Here is a 16,936-nt window from a genome sequence, read left to right as displayed (position 1 = left end):
ATATGTGTGCATATGTCTCTCTACATGTATATGTGCATATATATGTGTGTGTATATATGCATATATGCATATACGCCACACATGCGCATATACACATACTCACAGAAAACAAAATTATTTTGAATATTTTATGAGGTTTCTTATTATAAGGAGAAAGTATTGATGCAATCTAATTAATTCTCAGATAAATACTGTAATCTTCAAGCAGAATAAAATCTACTTTTTCTATCTAAGCTCTTTAATTCATCCAAATTACCAAGAATTTATTAATTACTCTATTTGTACCCTCATTGGAGAAGGTCAAAAGTAGATGATATCTACTTTAATTTACAAAGCTCAATTCTGTATGGGAAGAACAGAAACACATTCTAAGGAAGTGTTATTTGCATCTAAGAAAGAAAATAAAAAAAGCATGAGATTTTTCTTGGAATCCAATGGAAAGATCAAATTACTATGCTTGGTGCTGTTTTGATGGTAAAGTACTTTTATGTGATTAAAATTTCAGATTAGTGAATTGGAACAAACAATATAAAAACCAAAGCTCATTCACTAAGCCAAGTTCTGTCCTTTATTAAATTGGAAAAAAAAAAAAAAAGAGAGAGAGCTCATATTATGTTAGCCTAGCTCAAGGGAGTTTAATGTAATTTTAATAGCTGCAGCTGTTAATATTTTATATATATAGTATTTTAATTAAGTTCCATATTTGCACACTGCATTGGTTTGGTATGGAGTAGCCTTTTAAAAATTGAATGAATGACTATACTTGCTTTTATTTTACTTAAAGGATATTTCTGATTTGGTTGGTGAAACACTAAGATTCATAGGTCACTTAAAACTAAGAAACATGGAAATTCATGAAATAATTTATTTTACCCATTTTATGTCAGTTATATTCAGGGCCTCTAGGAAAATTATTTTTCATATAATGTGGAGAAAGGGTACTGCTATGACAAGAGGGTAACATGGGCTCCTTTCTGACATACAGATAATGAGGCCATATCTGTTGATTTGCCTGGAATATTCCTTAGCTCAATATTTTAAAAGCCTTATTATCTCTGTTATTAAAGTAAAGGGAACCCAGGCCTAAGGGCAGTTCTTTCTGCTGTTGACCATTGGTTGGCCATACTAAAGTAAATAGAAATATAATGAGACCATTATGGTCATTAATTTGCAGCCAATATAAGTAGTGGTTATTTTGGGATAGAACTAGGGTTAAAATCATATTTGGTGGACACAAATGATTTAATTTTAATATTACCAGTTTATAAGGTTCATAATTTCCATCCTAGATAGAGAAAATTGTATTTATTATTTTTTTAATCCACATTTTCTAGTACATTCCTGGGTATAGCAGTTGTTCAGTATATATTTGGTATAAGAAAAACTAAAGAATAAAAACATGTAAGTAGTACAGTGCCAAACAACCCCTAATGTTCTAAAAAAAAATAGCAGCATCATTTTTTTACATTTGGAGAATAATGGCACTCTTTTAATTGTAAATGCAACTTTTTTAAGTTAAAGAATTTGTTTAAATTACATTACTTTCTGAAAACAGTTTATATGATATAGGATAAAAGGTGGTATTCTCTTACGAATACACCAACATCCTCCAAGCCCACATGTTTGAAATAACCCACTGAGAAAGTTAAATAATTATTAGAGAATGTGTAAACAAAAATGACAAGTTTTTATGAGAACGGGACTTCTGTCCCTTCTTAGGTCATGAGGTCCCTATATCATTTTGCAGACATATAGGTAGCAGGAAAATCCATCAAGAAAGAAGGTGGTAACTCCTTTCTGAGGACTGGGATATGCAGCCACAGTAAGTGTGCTCTTGACAAGAACATAGGATGTCCATCTTTCTGGTGGCCTTCCCTTTGGTTCTTTGGTCTTTAGTTCACTGCAAAGAGTATATGAACCCCTTATTCAATGAGAAATAATGCCTTTATGTGTAATTTTCTAGAACTTTCTCATTTTTGACAAAACTGATTTTAACAGGTTATTTCTAACATATGTTCCTTCTTCCAATCTGAGACATGGGGAAAAATCATTCTAATTTCCACAGTTTGATTAATTCTGCTTGGCTATAGCTGTTCTTTATGTGCAGTGCAGCTTTCTTCCACTGCCTGCTCACTAGAGGATCAGTGACGTGGAAAGTCAAGTGGGCTGAGCCATAAATGGCACTTCCAGATCCTGCACTAAGCTAGCAAAGGAGGAACCATACCAAGTGCAGGCATGACTTAGTGAATCAGAATGGATGACTTAAATGCTGCAAAATGTAGATATCCTCTGTGGATAACTTAGCTACTAACAGGGCAAAATGCCTAAGTCACTGGAGTTAATAAATATGATTGAAGAGGCCCATTACTTTGTAATTTTTGCAGGACTTACAGTTGAACTTTCTGTTTGTTTGTTTTTGTTGTTTTTAAACCAGTCTCCCTCTTTCCAGACTTCCCCTTTGCCTATTTTCTGGTCCCACCCTCAACACAAAACAGCTGCCCAGGTATTTAGCTAAAGCGTGAAAGGAGCTACAATTAGGATGAGGTTAATGATTGTTTTCTTGGGCACAAATTTGTTTAAATTTGTGTTAAGCTCTTTGGCTCAGTCAAGGGTACCCTCAAGCATTTTTATAGCAAACTTCCAGTGTTATTTTATTTTTATTTTTTTTTGTAAACCATCATTACACATTGAAATCAAAGAGAAAACTCATTATTCTTGTCAAAGTTGGCTTGTGTACAGCAGGGTACAGCAGATTGTATCAGCGGTTATTCAAGGGTAAGCCTACATTTAACAGCTAAGAAGCCATTGAGATTTGAATTGAAGTCATAGAGTTCCCGTTTAAGAACTAGAAATTACAGTGGGAAAGGCACAAGGCTCTCTCCAGAGCACATAATTAGAGGTTTATAGTAATCACTGTTTGATGTGAACAGCACTTTCTAGCTATCTATCACCAGCACTGATTTCTGTGTATACCGTTCATGAATCACCACACTTAAACATTTCTACTTGAACAACTATTAGACAATTTCTCCGCTTAGGTCTTGTTTGAACTTGCCCTCTGACTGTTAACGTTCCTCCCATGCCTCTGCCTAGTAGCCTATTACATACATTGAAGTAATTTTAAGTGCATTTATAATACTTTGTTTCATATCCATACCCATAAACCACTATTCATCAAAGGAAAGGCCAAAATACCTTACCAATAATTTACCACTTATTTGACCATATGACCAGATGGGTCAATTTTGCTTAAAATTGTAATGTTGAGTTGTATTAAAATGTTTATATTTATTTATTCTGAAGAAGTTTATAGAAAAAAAGTCATTTATTGTTTCTCCACACTCAAAATATTTTTTATATTTGTACATTTTCCTTCAGTTTTTGTTAACATGTATATATATATATTATATAATTGCAGTTAGAATATAAACATAAATTTTCAGGCTATCTGTTTAATATGATACTGTATACTGTTTTGCTCAAGATTATGTAAGTAACAAAATTTGTTTTCTGGGAATTATGGAATCATAAGCAAAGATTCAGAGCAGAGCTTTTCAGAAGTACCTGAGCTAGGTCCCCGGGCTTGTAGAACTTAAATGTATTTACATATCTAAAGAAAAGAAACTCACAGGGGCAAATATTAGCGGTAATCATCTGAAGACTGCTTAGCGAATTTGACAACTTCATCCCCGCTGTAAAGATGGAGGCAGGTCATTTCATTGAGATAAGGGTGTCAAGCCTTCCCAGGCCAATATTACTATACGTTTCCTTATCTCATGCATTCTTCTTGTTCAGAATCCATGTTCCCCATACACTCTTTTGATTAACATTTAGTTACCATTGTAAGTCTGTTTAGAGTGGAGGGAGAAAATAGACCAGTTATATATACAGTCAGCCCAGCCTCCTGTTTTTTGTGGGCTTTGCATCTGTGGATTCAATCAACTATGGATTGAAAATAATTGGAAAAAAAATTGGGTCTGCACTGAATATATACAGACATTTTTTCTTGTCATTGTTTTTTAAACAATGCAGTATAATAACTATGTAGCATTTACATTGTATTAGATATAAGTAATCCAGAGATGATTTAAAGTACATGGGAGTATGTGCATAGGTTATATGCAAATACTAAGCCATCAGGAACTCGAGTATCCACAGATTTTGGTGTCTCCAGGAGATCCTGGAACCAGTTTCCACAGATACCGAGGGATGAGTGCATAGGAGTATTCACATTCCTGTAACAAGTAAATTTCTCATAAATGAATAAGTAATATTTGATTATAATTGACATCCATATTGGCAGAGCTACATGGGAAGTATTTCATGTCCTGTGATAGGTACTTCCTCAGAGGAAATTAATAACTTGGCATTCTTATTTTATACATTGGTGTTATGAACTTAGTAAATATCAGTCAAACCTGGGAAATGAAACCGCCCTCTGAAAATCTACCAAATCTCCTCACTGGGCTTGCCTAGCTAAGGGGCAGACTCTGGACAATGGCATCAGGTGCACCCTAAGGAGATAGGCAGTTAACTGACCACACTCAGACCTAGTGACCCTTAGTGTGGAATGCTGAATGAAAATCTGTGGAACTTCTGCAAAATAATATTTCAATTGCTGCAGAATGTTATTTGATTGATACTTACAACCTTCCAACATTGTATATGATCATGTTTAAAATGTATATGTGTCTATACATTGCTATGAATGTGTATGTGTGTTTATATATGTACATTTGTGTAATGAATGATGTGTTTAATATATACATACATGCTTTTGGTGAATATATTCAGGCTGTTCAAAAACTACCTAAGCAAAGAGTTTCCCCTTACCGCACACTTCCCTCATCAATTTACTCTGTTCTCCATAGATAACCACTAAAATAATTTGGCGTTGAAAAATCCCCAGGTCTTTTTCTAGGCATCAATATATCTATAAATATGTTCGCACACATACAATAATTATACAGCCTCTTTTCCATAGCCAAGATTATAGTTTACCAATTACTATGTGACAAAAACTTACAGAGAGCTTTTTCTGTGCCATTCTTTGTAGTGACACCATACATACCTTAGTTTGAATATACTAATATTTAGGTGTTTCTCTATTGAAGAACATTTAAATTTTTACTTTTTTAAACCTTCATTGTTTTAAACTAGTTTATAGATAACGCCTTCATACATGAAATATTTGTGTATATTGATCAGAATATCTCTAGGATTCAATGTGATAATTGAGATTGCTGGATTAATTGTATTTTTAATTTTGAAAGATAATGACAGGTTAGTTTACTAACTGCTGTTTCCATTTATGTTCTTATCTACAGTAATTGACGTGCCCTTTCCCCCTTATTCTTGCCAGTACCACTTTATTAAACTTTTAAATTTTGTCATAAGATTTCTGTTTTCATATATTAATTTAATTCCTGAAGTTCCCAGCTCACAGATGAATCAAGTAAGCAGAAAACAAATGGTAATAAGCAGAGAGCAGAATATTAAGATGGTATATTTTTGTTTTCAAATACAGTTAATTTTATTTCTTTAAAAACCTCATAGATGACATTGGTCTTAAAAAAGACAGAAATTTTTTTTAAAAAATCTCATAATTCCACTGTCACCAAATACCCATTGTCGATGTGTTGGTTCTTTTTTAAAACTATTTTCTGAGAATTATATATTTTACATTTTACATTATACCCTACTGTCAATGTTGTATTCTGTTTTTATTACTTATGGTGTGGCTTTTTCATCGAGTTTGAATTTGTTATTAGACTAGGAATTTGGCACGTAAATTTGTAACTTTGTGAAATCTGATTCGTTTGTATAGGGACAGGTGGAGCAGAATTATGTATAGGTAAAATTGACATTAATTTAAACAATTCATTTAAGCAGTAATTTAAAATTTGTTTATTCAAAAAGAAATCTTAGTAATCCATCTAGTGAATTTCCTTATTTTTCATAAGAGCCACATTGAAGCCTAATGAATCTATCCTTTGGCTAAGCTTGCTAGCTAGTTATGTGAAGAGCTAGAACATCAGATTTTCTCACCAGGAAAAAGGGCTCCCTATTACAGCGCACTATTTTTTACTCCTCATTTCCTAGTAATTTAAACTTTTGAAGTAATTTACCTCTTGATATCAACTTAACTTATTTTAAATCTCACCTTCACTGTGTTTCTTCTCACCCTGTAAACTAATCTTATGGAAGTAGAATAGACAATAAAAATTGGATAGAAAAGTTAATGGAAACTAATAGGTAATGAAAAACTACCTCACTATATAAATTTAATTTCCACTTTTATAACTAAGAGGTGTTTTAAACAGTTTTTTTTAACTTTTGCATATGATTTTACATGAAAGATAAATTTATTACTTGTTTATGAATATTCTTAAATAAATATTACCTTGTCTGCTTATCAACTTCATTTTACCTCTTGCATATGTCATGAAAAAATAGCTTTAAATGTAAGAATATAATGTAATGCAGTTTCTACATTAAAATTATAAAAGTTGTATGTCCACAAATAATTTAGTTTTTAGTTGTGATCTCATTTGTTTAAAAGTTAAAATAGCATAGCAGGGTGCTTTGGATTCTTAAATAGTGAAGCATGAAAACTTGATCTAGATAATTTCTCAAATATGACTACTGTTCCCCAATTTTGGCAGCCTTAATGTAACAATATTTACATAAAACGTTTAGTTAATTTACCAGAAACTTCAAACATAAATATAGTAGAAGGGGTAGAATGTATGAAAGAATCCAACTATTTAAAAAAGAATATGTCAATATTTGTGGTTCCTGGAAAAAGATAGAGGGATGACCCATTAATATATTCAGATTTTTGTTTTCTCTTAAAAATGTATTTAAACATTTATTTACCTTTGCCTTTGGAAAATTCTCCTTTTCCATTGATGTATAGAGTTTGGCAACTACTCAATTTTCTTCAATTATCAATGAACCAGGTTTAAATATTAATTTGATATGTTCTTTGTAACCACTGATTTTATAACTCAATTATAATAAAATAAGCACACGGGAACCTTAATATTTAAATTTCACTATGCTTATATGTATGAGTTAAATCGGTTTAAACTAATTCAGATTCTGTGATGACTCTTTTGCTAGGTGAATATGTCCTTGATTCATATCCATAGTAAAAATCATTAAGGAGATCTGGGATTCAAATCCCTTTTTGGAAATGTACCTATTTCAGGACACATGTTTAAGCTAAAATATAAATTTCTATTTGCGTTTGTCTCAGTAATAAAATTTAATTATTAATTCAAACCATGTTTACTCCATGAATTTTCAAAATATAAAAATAATTGTTTCCATCCCACTTGAATTAAATTCTTTACTTTCTGATTATTTGCCATCTCTTTTACAAAGATTTTCTAAAATACAAGTTCATATAGATTAGCAAAGCATATTGATAAAATAGTACTTGATTTTCAGCCCTATTTTCTTCATCCTATGGTGTCTATTTGCATAATATTCCAGTGACTGATATCTGATCCATCCATTTGCCTGATGTGTCTCCTTAACTTTGAATCCAGAGCTCAATGTAAGTTCTAGTCTTTCTTGGATTATGTTTGAGTTAAAGGCAGTATTAAATTCCCTTTTCTTTCTGTCGCATGTTTTGTTGCTTGTTCTGTCTCTCTCTCTCTCTCTTTCTTTCTGGTGGAGTTTTGCTCTTGCTGCCCAGGCTGGAGTGCAGTGGTGCGATCTCGGCTCACTGCAGCCTCTGCCTCCTGGGTTCAAGCGATTCTCCTGCCTCAGTCTCCCGAGTAGCTGAGATTATAGGCATGCACCACCGTGCCCGTCTAATTTTGTATTTTTAGTAGAGATGGAGTTTCTCCATGTTGGTCAGGCTGGTCTCAAACTCCCAACCTCAGGTGATCCATCCACCTCAGTCTCCCGAAGTGCTGGGATTACAGGCATGAGTCACCATGCCTGGCCTGCTTGTTCTTTCTATGAGAACTCTAAAATTGTCTGTCAAAGGGACAATAAGGAACTATGGGAAAAACTTACTCTTTGTGATAGTAGCCCTTAAATCTTAAATCTGTTTTTGTTTTTTATTTAGTTATTTTTTTGTACCGTGGGTTACAACATTTTAGCTGGTGCGAAAATCCATTGATGGTCCAGCATTTGTTTTAATAAAATGACATAATAAGACATAAAATATCAACGTGCTTCAGAGGTCATAGAGTTAATTTTTTTTTTCTTTTAAACATTTGTTTCAGTGTGTATGTGTGTGTGTGTGTGTGTATGTGTAAGTGTGCACTGGGATATTTGAAAATTGTGTTCTTTATGACTGTGTTCAGAAAACTGTAGTCTAATGATAAAGTTACTGTAAAAATCTTACCCTGTCTATATCATCAAGCACATTAATAAAATAACTTATTTGAACTTTCTTACAATACTTTGCTCAAAGCAAGCACTAACACACCATAAATAAAAATCAAGAGACACAATTACTCCAACCTTACTGTCAGACAAACTGTCAAGAATGATTGTCTGAACCACCTGGCAGCAGTTCTGCCCCTGAGAGTGAGTGCAGACACAGTGCACCAAGGTATGGAAACTACATGGAATAGGGGGAGAAAGTGAGCTGTGGAAGCCAATGAATTTCTTTGTCTCAGGAGTCCTCCAGGAGTTCTCTTAGTGTCAGAATTACAATACCCTGAGTAAGGACAGTACAGCCTTTCCAAGGGCTTTTCTCCCCCTTCTGAGCTGAATAAAAAAAAGCATATGGGAATACATATATGTTATATATATATGTGTGTGTGTATATATATATACACATATATATATGTATGTGTATATTGGAATATATCACCACACTTGGAATAATTAGTCATTGTTCCTTTGCTAAGTTCTGTGTCATTTCATCAAATCCTCAAAAATTCTACTGCTTTTAGGAAGCCTTATTGAACTAATTGGAAAATAGAGTAGTATCCCTCTCCCTTTTATTTAAGAGCATGTCACATTGGCTGGGTGCGGTGGCTCACGCCTGTAATCCCAACACTTTGGGAGGCCAAGGTGGGTGGATCACTTGAGGCCATGAATTCAAGATGAGCCTGGCCAACATTGCGAAACTCCATCTGTACTAAAAATACAAAAATTAGTTGGCCGTGATGGCGTAAACCTGTAATCCCAGCTACTTGGGAGGCTGAGGTACGAGAATTGTTTAAAGCAGGAGGCAGAGTTTGTAGTGAGCCAAGATCCTGCCACTGCACTCCAGCTTGTGTGACAGAGTAAGACTCTGTCTCAGAAAAAAAAAAAAAAAAAAAAAGTACATGACACTTTGTTCATTGCATGTAACTCTTTGCTTTCCGTGATAATATTTTCTTTTTTTAAAGTGCCCACCTTTCCTTTTGTCATTAAAAGACACTCTTTCTCATCATATTCTAACTTTCATTAGCTACTGCAGAGGATAGGGACCATCTGTTTATTCACTTCGTAGGTATTTTGAATAGTGCTGTATACAAAATGATGCTTTAAAAATGCATGTAATGATCATTCCTTTTGAAATAGAAAAGAGTCACCATTCCCTCTCAATATTATAAATTGTATTTCCCCAAAATGCCATGCTTTATATTTTTCTAAATAGGATTTGATGGTTCCCATATGTTCCTAAATGAGAGTTTTCTTCTAGACACTTGTACAAATGTGAACAATAAAAATGAATACTTTGTCCTTTTCCCTTTTAGCTGCTTCCCTAGGAAATCTCTATTTTGCTCCCCTCATTGGAAGGCCAAAATAGCAATGCCTTTGAGTGTTTCTCCCCTAGGAGCTTTTCCCTTTTCTTTCTCTGAAAGTCTAGAGAGCCAAATATCCTCTTAATGACTCGGCCACCTGAGCAGTCTTTGTCAGTGGCTTCCATGCCCTTCTCCCTCACAAAGACAGATCCCATTACACTGCACAGATTGAAGGGGGCCCTTCTGCTGGGATTTGGAATACTCCTGGGCACAACATCGGGGCCCGCAGCCTTACATCCTTAGTTAGATATGTGTTTTCACTTGGGGCGGGCCTTTGGTATTCTGTGTAGCAACTAAAATGCATCTCCCTACACACACCCTACTCACCCCCTACTTCCTCTTTTGTCCTTACTTCTGTATCACCCCTCCCATCTCCAGATCTCTCTTGTGTCTCTTCCCTAAATACCTGAGGTTCTATGCCCATGCCCCAGCATACTATCACACCTTTTTTCATCCTCTCTCTCTCTCATCAGACTCTTGCTATCCTGCCTTATAATCTGGAGCTGAAAAATAAATCTGGGATAATGTGGTTGTGGGGCCTTGTAGTGTTCTGTCCAGGCATCATAGTTGCATTTGTACAAAGGTCTTTCTGAAGATAGAATATCAGTGGAATTTTTGGTAATCTGCAGTATGCATGCACGTTTTGATCAGGAATGTGCTTTCTATCTTTCTTTTTGTTCATGGGTTCCACTAATATTTTTCTGTGACCCTCAAATGATCCCATGTAGATGAATACCTGGTTATTCCATACTTAGGACTTAGAGCCCTTTGTATTTATAAACCAACAGATTTTTTCTCCTTAACATTTGGAGTGAGAAAAAGAAATCCTTGTTAATTTAAATAAATCACTAGGTTGGTTTAAAAATAAGGAAGCAACTGATTTTACTTGATTATTTCACTGAACTACAACAACAAACATTTATACAGTATTTATTATAAACCATGTACATTACTAGTATTATTTTATTTAACAATAAGAGCAACCCTACGAGGTAGATAATATTATTATGCCCATATTATGAATAAGAAAAACAAAACTCTGTAAGTTAATCAATAGGTTCATACAGCGAGGAGTGATGAAGTCAGATTTTAACACAGGTAATCTGTGAAACTACTGCGCTCAATCAGAGTAATCAAGTCAGTTAAAATAGGAACATAAAATCTTTCCTTGGTTTGCAGTTGGATATTAGCTTTGAAAGCAAGCACTAACCAAGAGGAATCTGACTTTCTTCTAGAGGCTGATATAGAATGATAGTTTCTTTATTTTTAATGTATGTATACATGCATTGGCTGAACTGTTAGAGGCTCTCAAACACTATTTGTTGGCTGTACACTTTGGTTTTCATTCTCAAGTTCAAATGGAACCATTTAGTCTCTTTTATTTCTAAAGTTTCTTCATACCATGGGTTTCTTAATTTCTCTAGGAAATACCAGAAAGTGAGGATAGAAAGAATAATAATATTTCTCTGCCTCCAAAGAGTTAACCATTAAGCAGATGAAAGACAGAAAGATAATTGTAACACATTGGTGCTTTTTAAAGACTTGTGCATTGTCCTCTCTTTGCAATAGGTACCATTTCTGTCAACACATTGCGTACTCCCTACACTGCTCCTGGTGAGAGTGAGATTCTGGACCTGGATGATGAGTTGTACCTGGGGGGCCTGCCAGAAAATAAAGCTGGCCTTGTCTTCCCCACCGAGGTGTGGACTGCTCTGCTCAACTATGGCTACGTGGGCTGCATCAGGGATTTGTTCATCGATGGCCAAAGCAAAGATATCCGGCAAATGGCTGAAGTTCAAAGTACAGCTGGAGTGAAGCCCTCCTGCTCAAGGGAAACAGCAAAACCGTGCCTTAGCAACCCTTGCAAAAACAATGGCATGTGCAGGGATGGGTGGAACAGATATGTCTGTGATTGTTCCGGAACAGGCTATCTTGGCAGGTCATGTGAGAGAGGTAGGATTCTAAAACCCCAACAGCCAACTCCCTGAGATGAAAATTGTATTAATTGTTGACCTCAAACCTGTGCTGACCATTGAAACATAATGCATACCCTACTGAAGTAAACTCTGTTTGCAAGCTGAGCAGCCATACCTGACATGGATTACTAATGAGCTCTTAATGTTTTTCAAAGAGCTTGATTCTGAAAGGACACAGCTCTTAAGTATATTGCAGGAATAGAAACTTGAATCTTTAGTATCCTCTAGAGTATGAGCCTAAGATGTATTATAGACAATAACTGCTGTCTTTTTTGCCCAGTTTTTAACTTCAGAACATTAGACAGTAAAAGAGGCATGAATTAGACATACCTATGGCTTCTAGTGCTAATACCCATGGTAAGAAATAGCATTTGAGGCAAGCTAAGCTATTAGTTTCAACTTCCCTGACCCAACTGGGTGAGACTTAAGTTAGCCTGTTCATTTCACTTCAGTCAACTTACAAAAGAGGCAATATCCTCTCTGAAAAGTAAGCTGACTTTCAATCACCTAAGGTACACCAGTGTTTCTGGAAGTGTACCCTAATAGAAAAAGTACTTACCTTTGGCTAGGACCTAACCAACTGCAGAGGATTCATTTACCAATTTGCTATTATAGCTTAGCTGGGCCTATTGAAGTTCTGAGCAGGTGCCACCTCTCTTCTTCTAATAGGAGGCAAACCTACATTTTATTTTTCTTTTTCTCACCCTATAAAATAAAAGGAATGAGGATTCAAAGAAAACTGAAGGGTAATAGCCGTCCCAGTTGATCTGCAGAACAGGCTAAAGGAATAAATAGCAGAACAAATAGTTCTAAGCTTATTCTTCCATCGACCCAGTGTTTCAGACAAATGCTTTAGTCACTGCACCCATTGTCACTTATTTTCAACAATGGAGCTAAAAATCAATATGAAAAAATACTGATGAGTTTTTCCATTGTCCTCACCTGCTACAAATAACATTCCTTTATTACATATTTAGCCTAAAAGTACCTGGCATCTATTTTTAAGCTATGAATATTTATTGTTTTCCTTTTTTATTCCTGAAATAGTTCAATTCAGTTTGCCTAAAACCGCCTAGGAAAAAGAGGGGTTGTTTTGTGAAATCCAAAATTGAAATCTGATTTTGGTTATTTATCTTAAAAAGGAGGTACATCAACTTACTAGTTCTGTGATTAATATTAAAAATATAAATATTTAACAGTAATATAGTAATCATATATTAAACCACTTACCATATGCTATTATTATTGTGTGTCATGCAATTAGATGGGTCAATAGATGGATATGTTATCACATAGATATAGATATATTCATTCTCTTTATGATAGTAGCTAACTGCAATTTCTGTGAATTGTCAGTACAACTTAGCTATTTCTGTATAGTTTAGTTCGTATGGTGTATATTCTTTATAAGTTTCCTCTTTGCATTTTTCTTCCCAATTTTAGTTTGTTTGTTTAGTTTTGTTTTTGGAAATTGCCAAAAGGATGAACAATGAACAAAGCTTGCAAGGTATAATACAGTTAGGCATAATATGAGATTAGCAGACTTGCATGATTTAAGGTTTTGTTTTAATTTTAATCACTCAGAGAGCTGCCAGTTATTCTGATGCCTCTTGGTTAAGTGAAGCTGAAAAAAGGGTATAACTCAACTGTCACATATATTACGGAAGCTTTCCGTTAAATATGCGTGGTGTACCACCCTGTGGCAATATTCTGCTACTACATATGGCAAAAATGAAAATAGAAATTGTAGACTTTTCGAGCCAGGATGAGAGAGAAGAAATATTTATATATTGCAATGATTAGAAAAAGGGTCAGCAAGCATATGTAGATTTGTAAATGAGAATTTAATAGCAAACTTCATCATTGGGATTTGACATACTTCTTTATCTGATAGGAGGCTGGACGTTTCTGCAGATTTCTTTGTCTCCAGGTTGGCTATATGCATTTTTGGGTGGTTCTTGTTACTGGATTACCTATGTGTATTGCATGAGTCCTTTGCTTTTCAGAATTAATTTTCTTGCTCACGTTAGGGTGCCTCCTGACAGCAAAGGAAATGTGTGATGGTTGTCATACTCAATACCACAAAATTTAGTTTCTGTCCAGCTCCTGGCTATTATGCCCTAGTTCAGTTAACACAAGATCATGCCTGAACCTCTGAGTTTCCAATTTAAAAGAAGGGGCTTTGACTGAGTTTCTTCTCCAGACACACATTGATCAGATAAGGCTGTTGTTGATCAAATACGAGTTGACAACTCTTCAAGTTTTTTTTTTTTATAGATAACTTTTAAACTTGTTTTCTTATTATTGAGCAAAAAATGATAATTTAATATTTATGAAAATAATTATTCAAAGTAATTAAAAAGCATGTTCAACTCCTTGGATTTAGAAAGTTCACCATGGAAAAAGTATGTTGCAATCACATTATAGGAGATGTTTATCCTGCCTAAGGGGGCAAAGGAGTTTATAAGAAAGAACAAAATACTTGCTAACTTAGGCAGACAAGAAGAGAGTATTTTGTTTTACATGTTTTGATCCTATAAGAAGGAGTAGTACAGAAATAATGTTCAATGATTAAAAGTTAAATTTAGTACCTTCCCTTCTGCTTTATTTTTAATAAAACAGAATTTGTGGAGACTTGATCATATAAAAATTATTCTCAGTCATATGTAAGAATAAGAGCTTTGATATAATCAGATATCTACTTTATACTGTTTGTTAAATTCTAACAGATGGAGGGACAGATGTCAGAGCAATATAATTTGGCTCCCTGTCTGATTTTCATCGTTGATCACAATATGTGACTGCCTTTCGGCAAAACTGAGTACAGGTGTACACTTTAGACTGCAACAAAGAATAATGCAGAAAAGCAAATTTATCAAACTTAATGACAAGGGAGAAGGAGATATAGAAGACAAAGTTGAAACTGTTTTTCTCCCCCAGTGGGAAGTATTATACTAGAATTAGCCTTTTAAAGATTTATTGTATATTCTAAATGATGAAATAATTTTACTAGTGTTCAAGGATGCTGCCAAATAGCATAACCTTCAAATGTCAGAATGTTGTTTACCATTTATTTGGCAACTCTAGACTACAACCCTGTGCATTTTCCATTTCTTGTCTAATTAAACATTAACTCTAATTATGAGGAATCATTTAGACTTTCATTTGTCATTTATCAACAAGTTATTTTCACATTGAGAATTATTTAAAATGACACTCGGGGGCACTCAAGTTTTATTACTTTACTATGTTATTTCAGTCCTGCAGCTTTTTGGAGAATGTTAAAGGCTAATGATTCTGATTATTTTTTTCTCTGGGTTGTATTTCCCACTATATTTATGATCCGTTGTCAGTCATCTGTATTTCTAAAACGAGGTGCCCCCGATTTAGTTTTCAATCAAATTAAGCTAATTTTCCCAGAAGAATATGATTATTTCAAAAGTATGATTATTGAATAATAGATCCTAGTTGTACAGATTAACTAAAGAGGAGAAAACAAACACTGTTTTGATCATTTTATCTGTATGATACCAAAGTAACTGAACACATGATAATGGCTTTAACCCTTTTTTTCAGGTACTTGTTGCTTTACAGGTATGGATCATGATTGTCTAGTTTAGGAAAAACAAAAGTAAAGATCAAATTTCTTTTAAAATTATACCACGATCATTTTTCTCTCTAGAATTCACTATAGCTTTACACTCAGGTTTTAATTATTTTTTGAACAACAGCAATTTGGTTATTTGCACTGGTCTTTGACCACTGGGATTTCACTCCCATTTGAGAAACTTCTTGCCTAATTGGAAAAAAATATGATGTGATATAGAACCACTATATTTTTGAAAGACCATATTTTGTTTTATCAGTGCTTAGGGCATTGCCTAACCATGAGGCCCCTATTTTAGCAAATAGACACTTCCCTAGCCTATATTCTGCAGCCCAATTTTGGCCTTCAAAGTGGACTTTATTAAATATTTTGTTCATGCACATTACTGAAATTAGATTTCACTTGCAATAAGCAGAATAAATACTTAATTTCTTTGGTGAGCATTTATGTAAGCTTGATATTCAAATTGAAATTAGCTCACTGTGTGTGTGTGTGCAATTATTGATTCAATTAATATTTATGGAGGCTCTGCTGCGGGCCTGGCATCATGGGGGCACTTGCTGCTGATAGAGCAATGCATATAAGAGACTGATCTCTGCCCTCAAGGTGCTTGTATTCTAAAGGGCAAATACAGATAACACTATACAAGCAAGAAATGATCATTTTAACAAAATGAAATGGTGAATATCTATTGAATAACTGGAGGGGATAGCAGGCCTCTCTGAAGTAACATTTGAGCAAATACCTGAATGCTGAAAGAACCAGCTATTTAAAGATCTGGGGTGAAACATTTTTCAACAGAGGGATCTAAAAGTGCAAACACTTCAGTGAGATCATGAAATTGGTGTATCTGGAGCTCACTGAGCAAGAAAGGGGACATACTTAAAGCTGAGGCCAGAGAGACGGGCTGGGGCCAGGGTCACACTGATCTTTATAGGTTAAAAAAAGGTAGGAACACGGTTGAGGAAGCTACTACAGTGATGTAGGTGAGAGATGAGAGCAAAGTCTGAGGGACATTAGTGGCACAGGTGAGCAGCAATCAATTCAGAATGTGGATTGGAATTAGAGCCTGTAGGACTTGCAGACTTGCAAATGGATTGGACATGGCAGAGAGAGTAAGAGGAATCAGAAAGCTTTAGGTCAGAGCAATGGGTTTATCACATTTACTGAGATGGAGAAGACTGAGGAAGGAGCATGTTTTGAGTTTGTTCGTTTTTGAAGGGAGTGAATTAAGAGTTTAATAAGGTACCTATAATATTCCAGTTGAAAATTTCCAATAGGCAGTGAATGCTAGAGCTCAGGAGAGAAGTCAGAACCCTTAATAAATATTAGAGGAGTGAGCATATGAGTTGACTGAGATCTCTTAAGTAAAGAGGTAGATGGAAAAGAGAAGGGAGCTAATCTAAGCAGGGAGACCTGGAACAGTCAGTGCTTGGAGAGGCTCTGGATGCTCACTTAATCCCAGAATGACAACAAATAATGATTAAAGTCTTATAGAAACAGTACTTGACTTTCTGAAAGATAAACTTGCAAAACCACAACTCTGAATATAGTCCCAATATTGAACACAGTTGTATCAGTACAGTTAATTG

The 16,936-nt window shown here is 34.7% G+C and overlaps 1 protein-coding gene across 29 annotated transcripts in view; it reads left to right on the top strand.

Moving 5' to 3' along the window:
- LOC105465018 (neurexin 1) overlaps positions 1 to 16,936 on the top strand; it is a 1,132,644-nt gene that overhangs the window by 492,296 nt on the left and 623,412 nt on the right. For all 29 annotated transcript variants that reach the window (XM_071077376.1, XM_071077375.1, XM_071077378.1 and 26 more), the window contains one exon: positions 11,331 to 11,714. In XM_071077376.1, coding sequence (XP_070933477.1) covers positions 11,331 to 11,714 — 384 coding nt within the window. The remainder of the gene's footprint in view (positions 1 to 11,330; positions 11,715 to 16,936) is intronic.

Source organism: Macaca nemestrina, chromosome 13 (genome assembly GCF_043159975.1).
Source record: "Macaca nemestrina isolate mMacNem1 chromosome 13, mMacNem.hap1, whole genome shotgun sequence".
NCBI classification, from domain to species: domain Eukaryota; kingdom Metazoa; phylum Chordata; class Mammalia; order Primates; family Cercopithecidae; genus Macaca; species Macaca nemestrina.
Note: the sequence above shows the minus strand (reverse complement) of the source record. Positions and strands in the feature narration are given on the sequence as shown.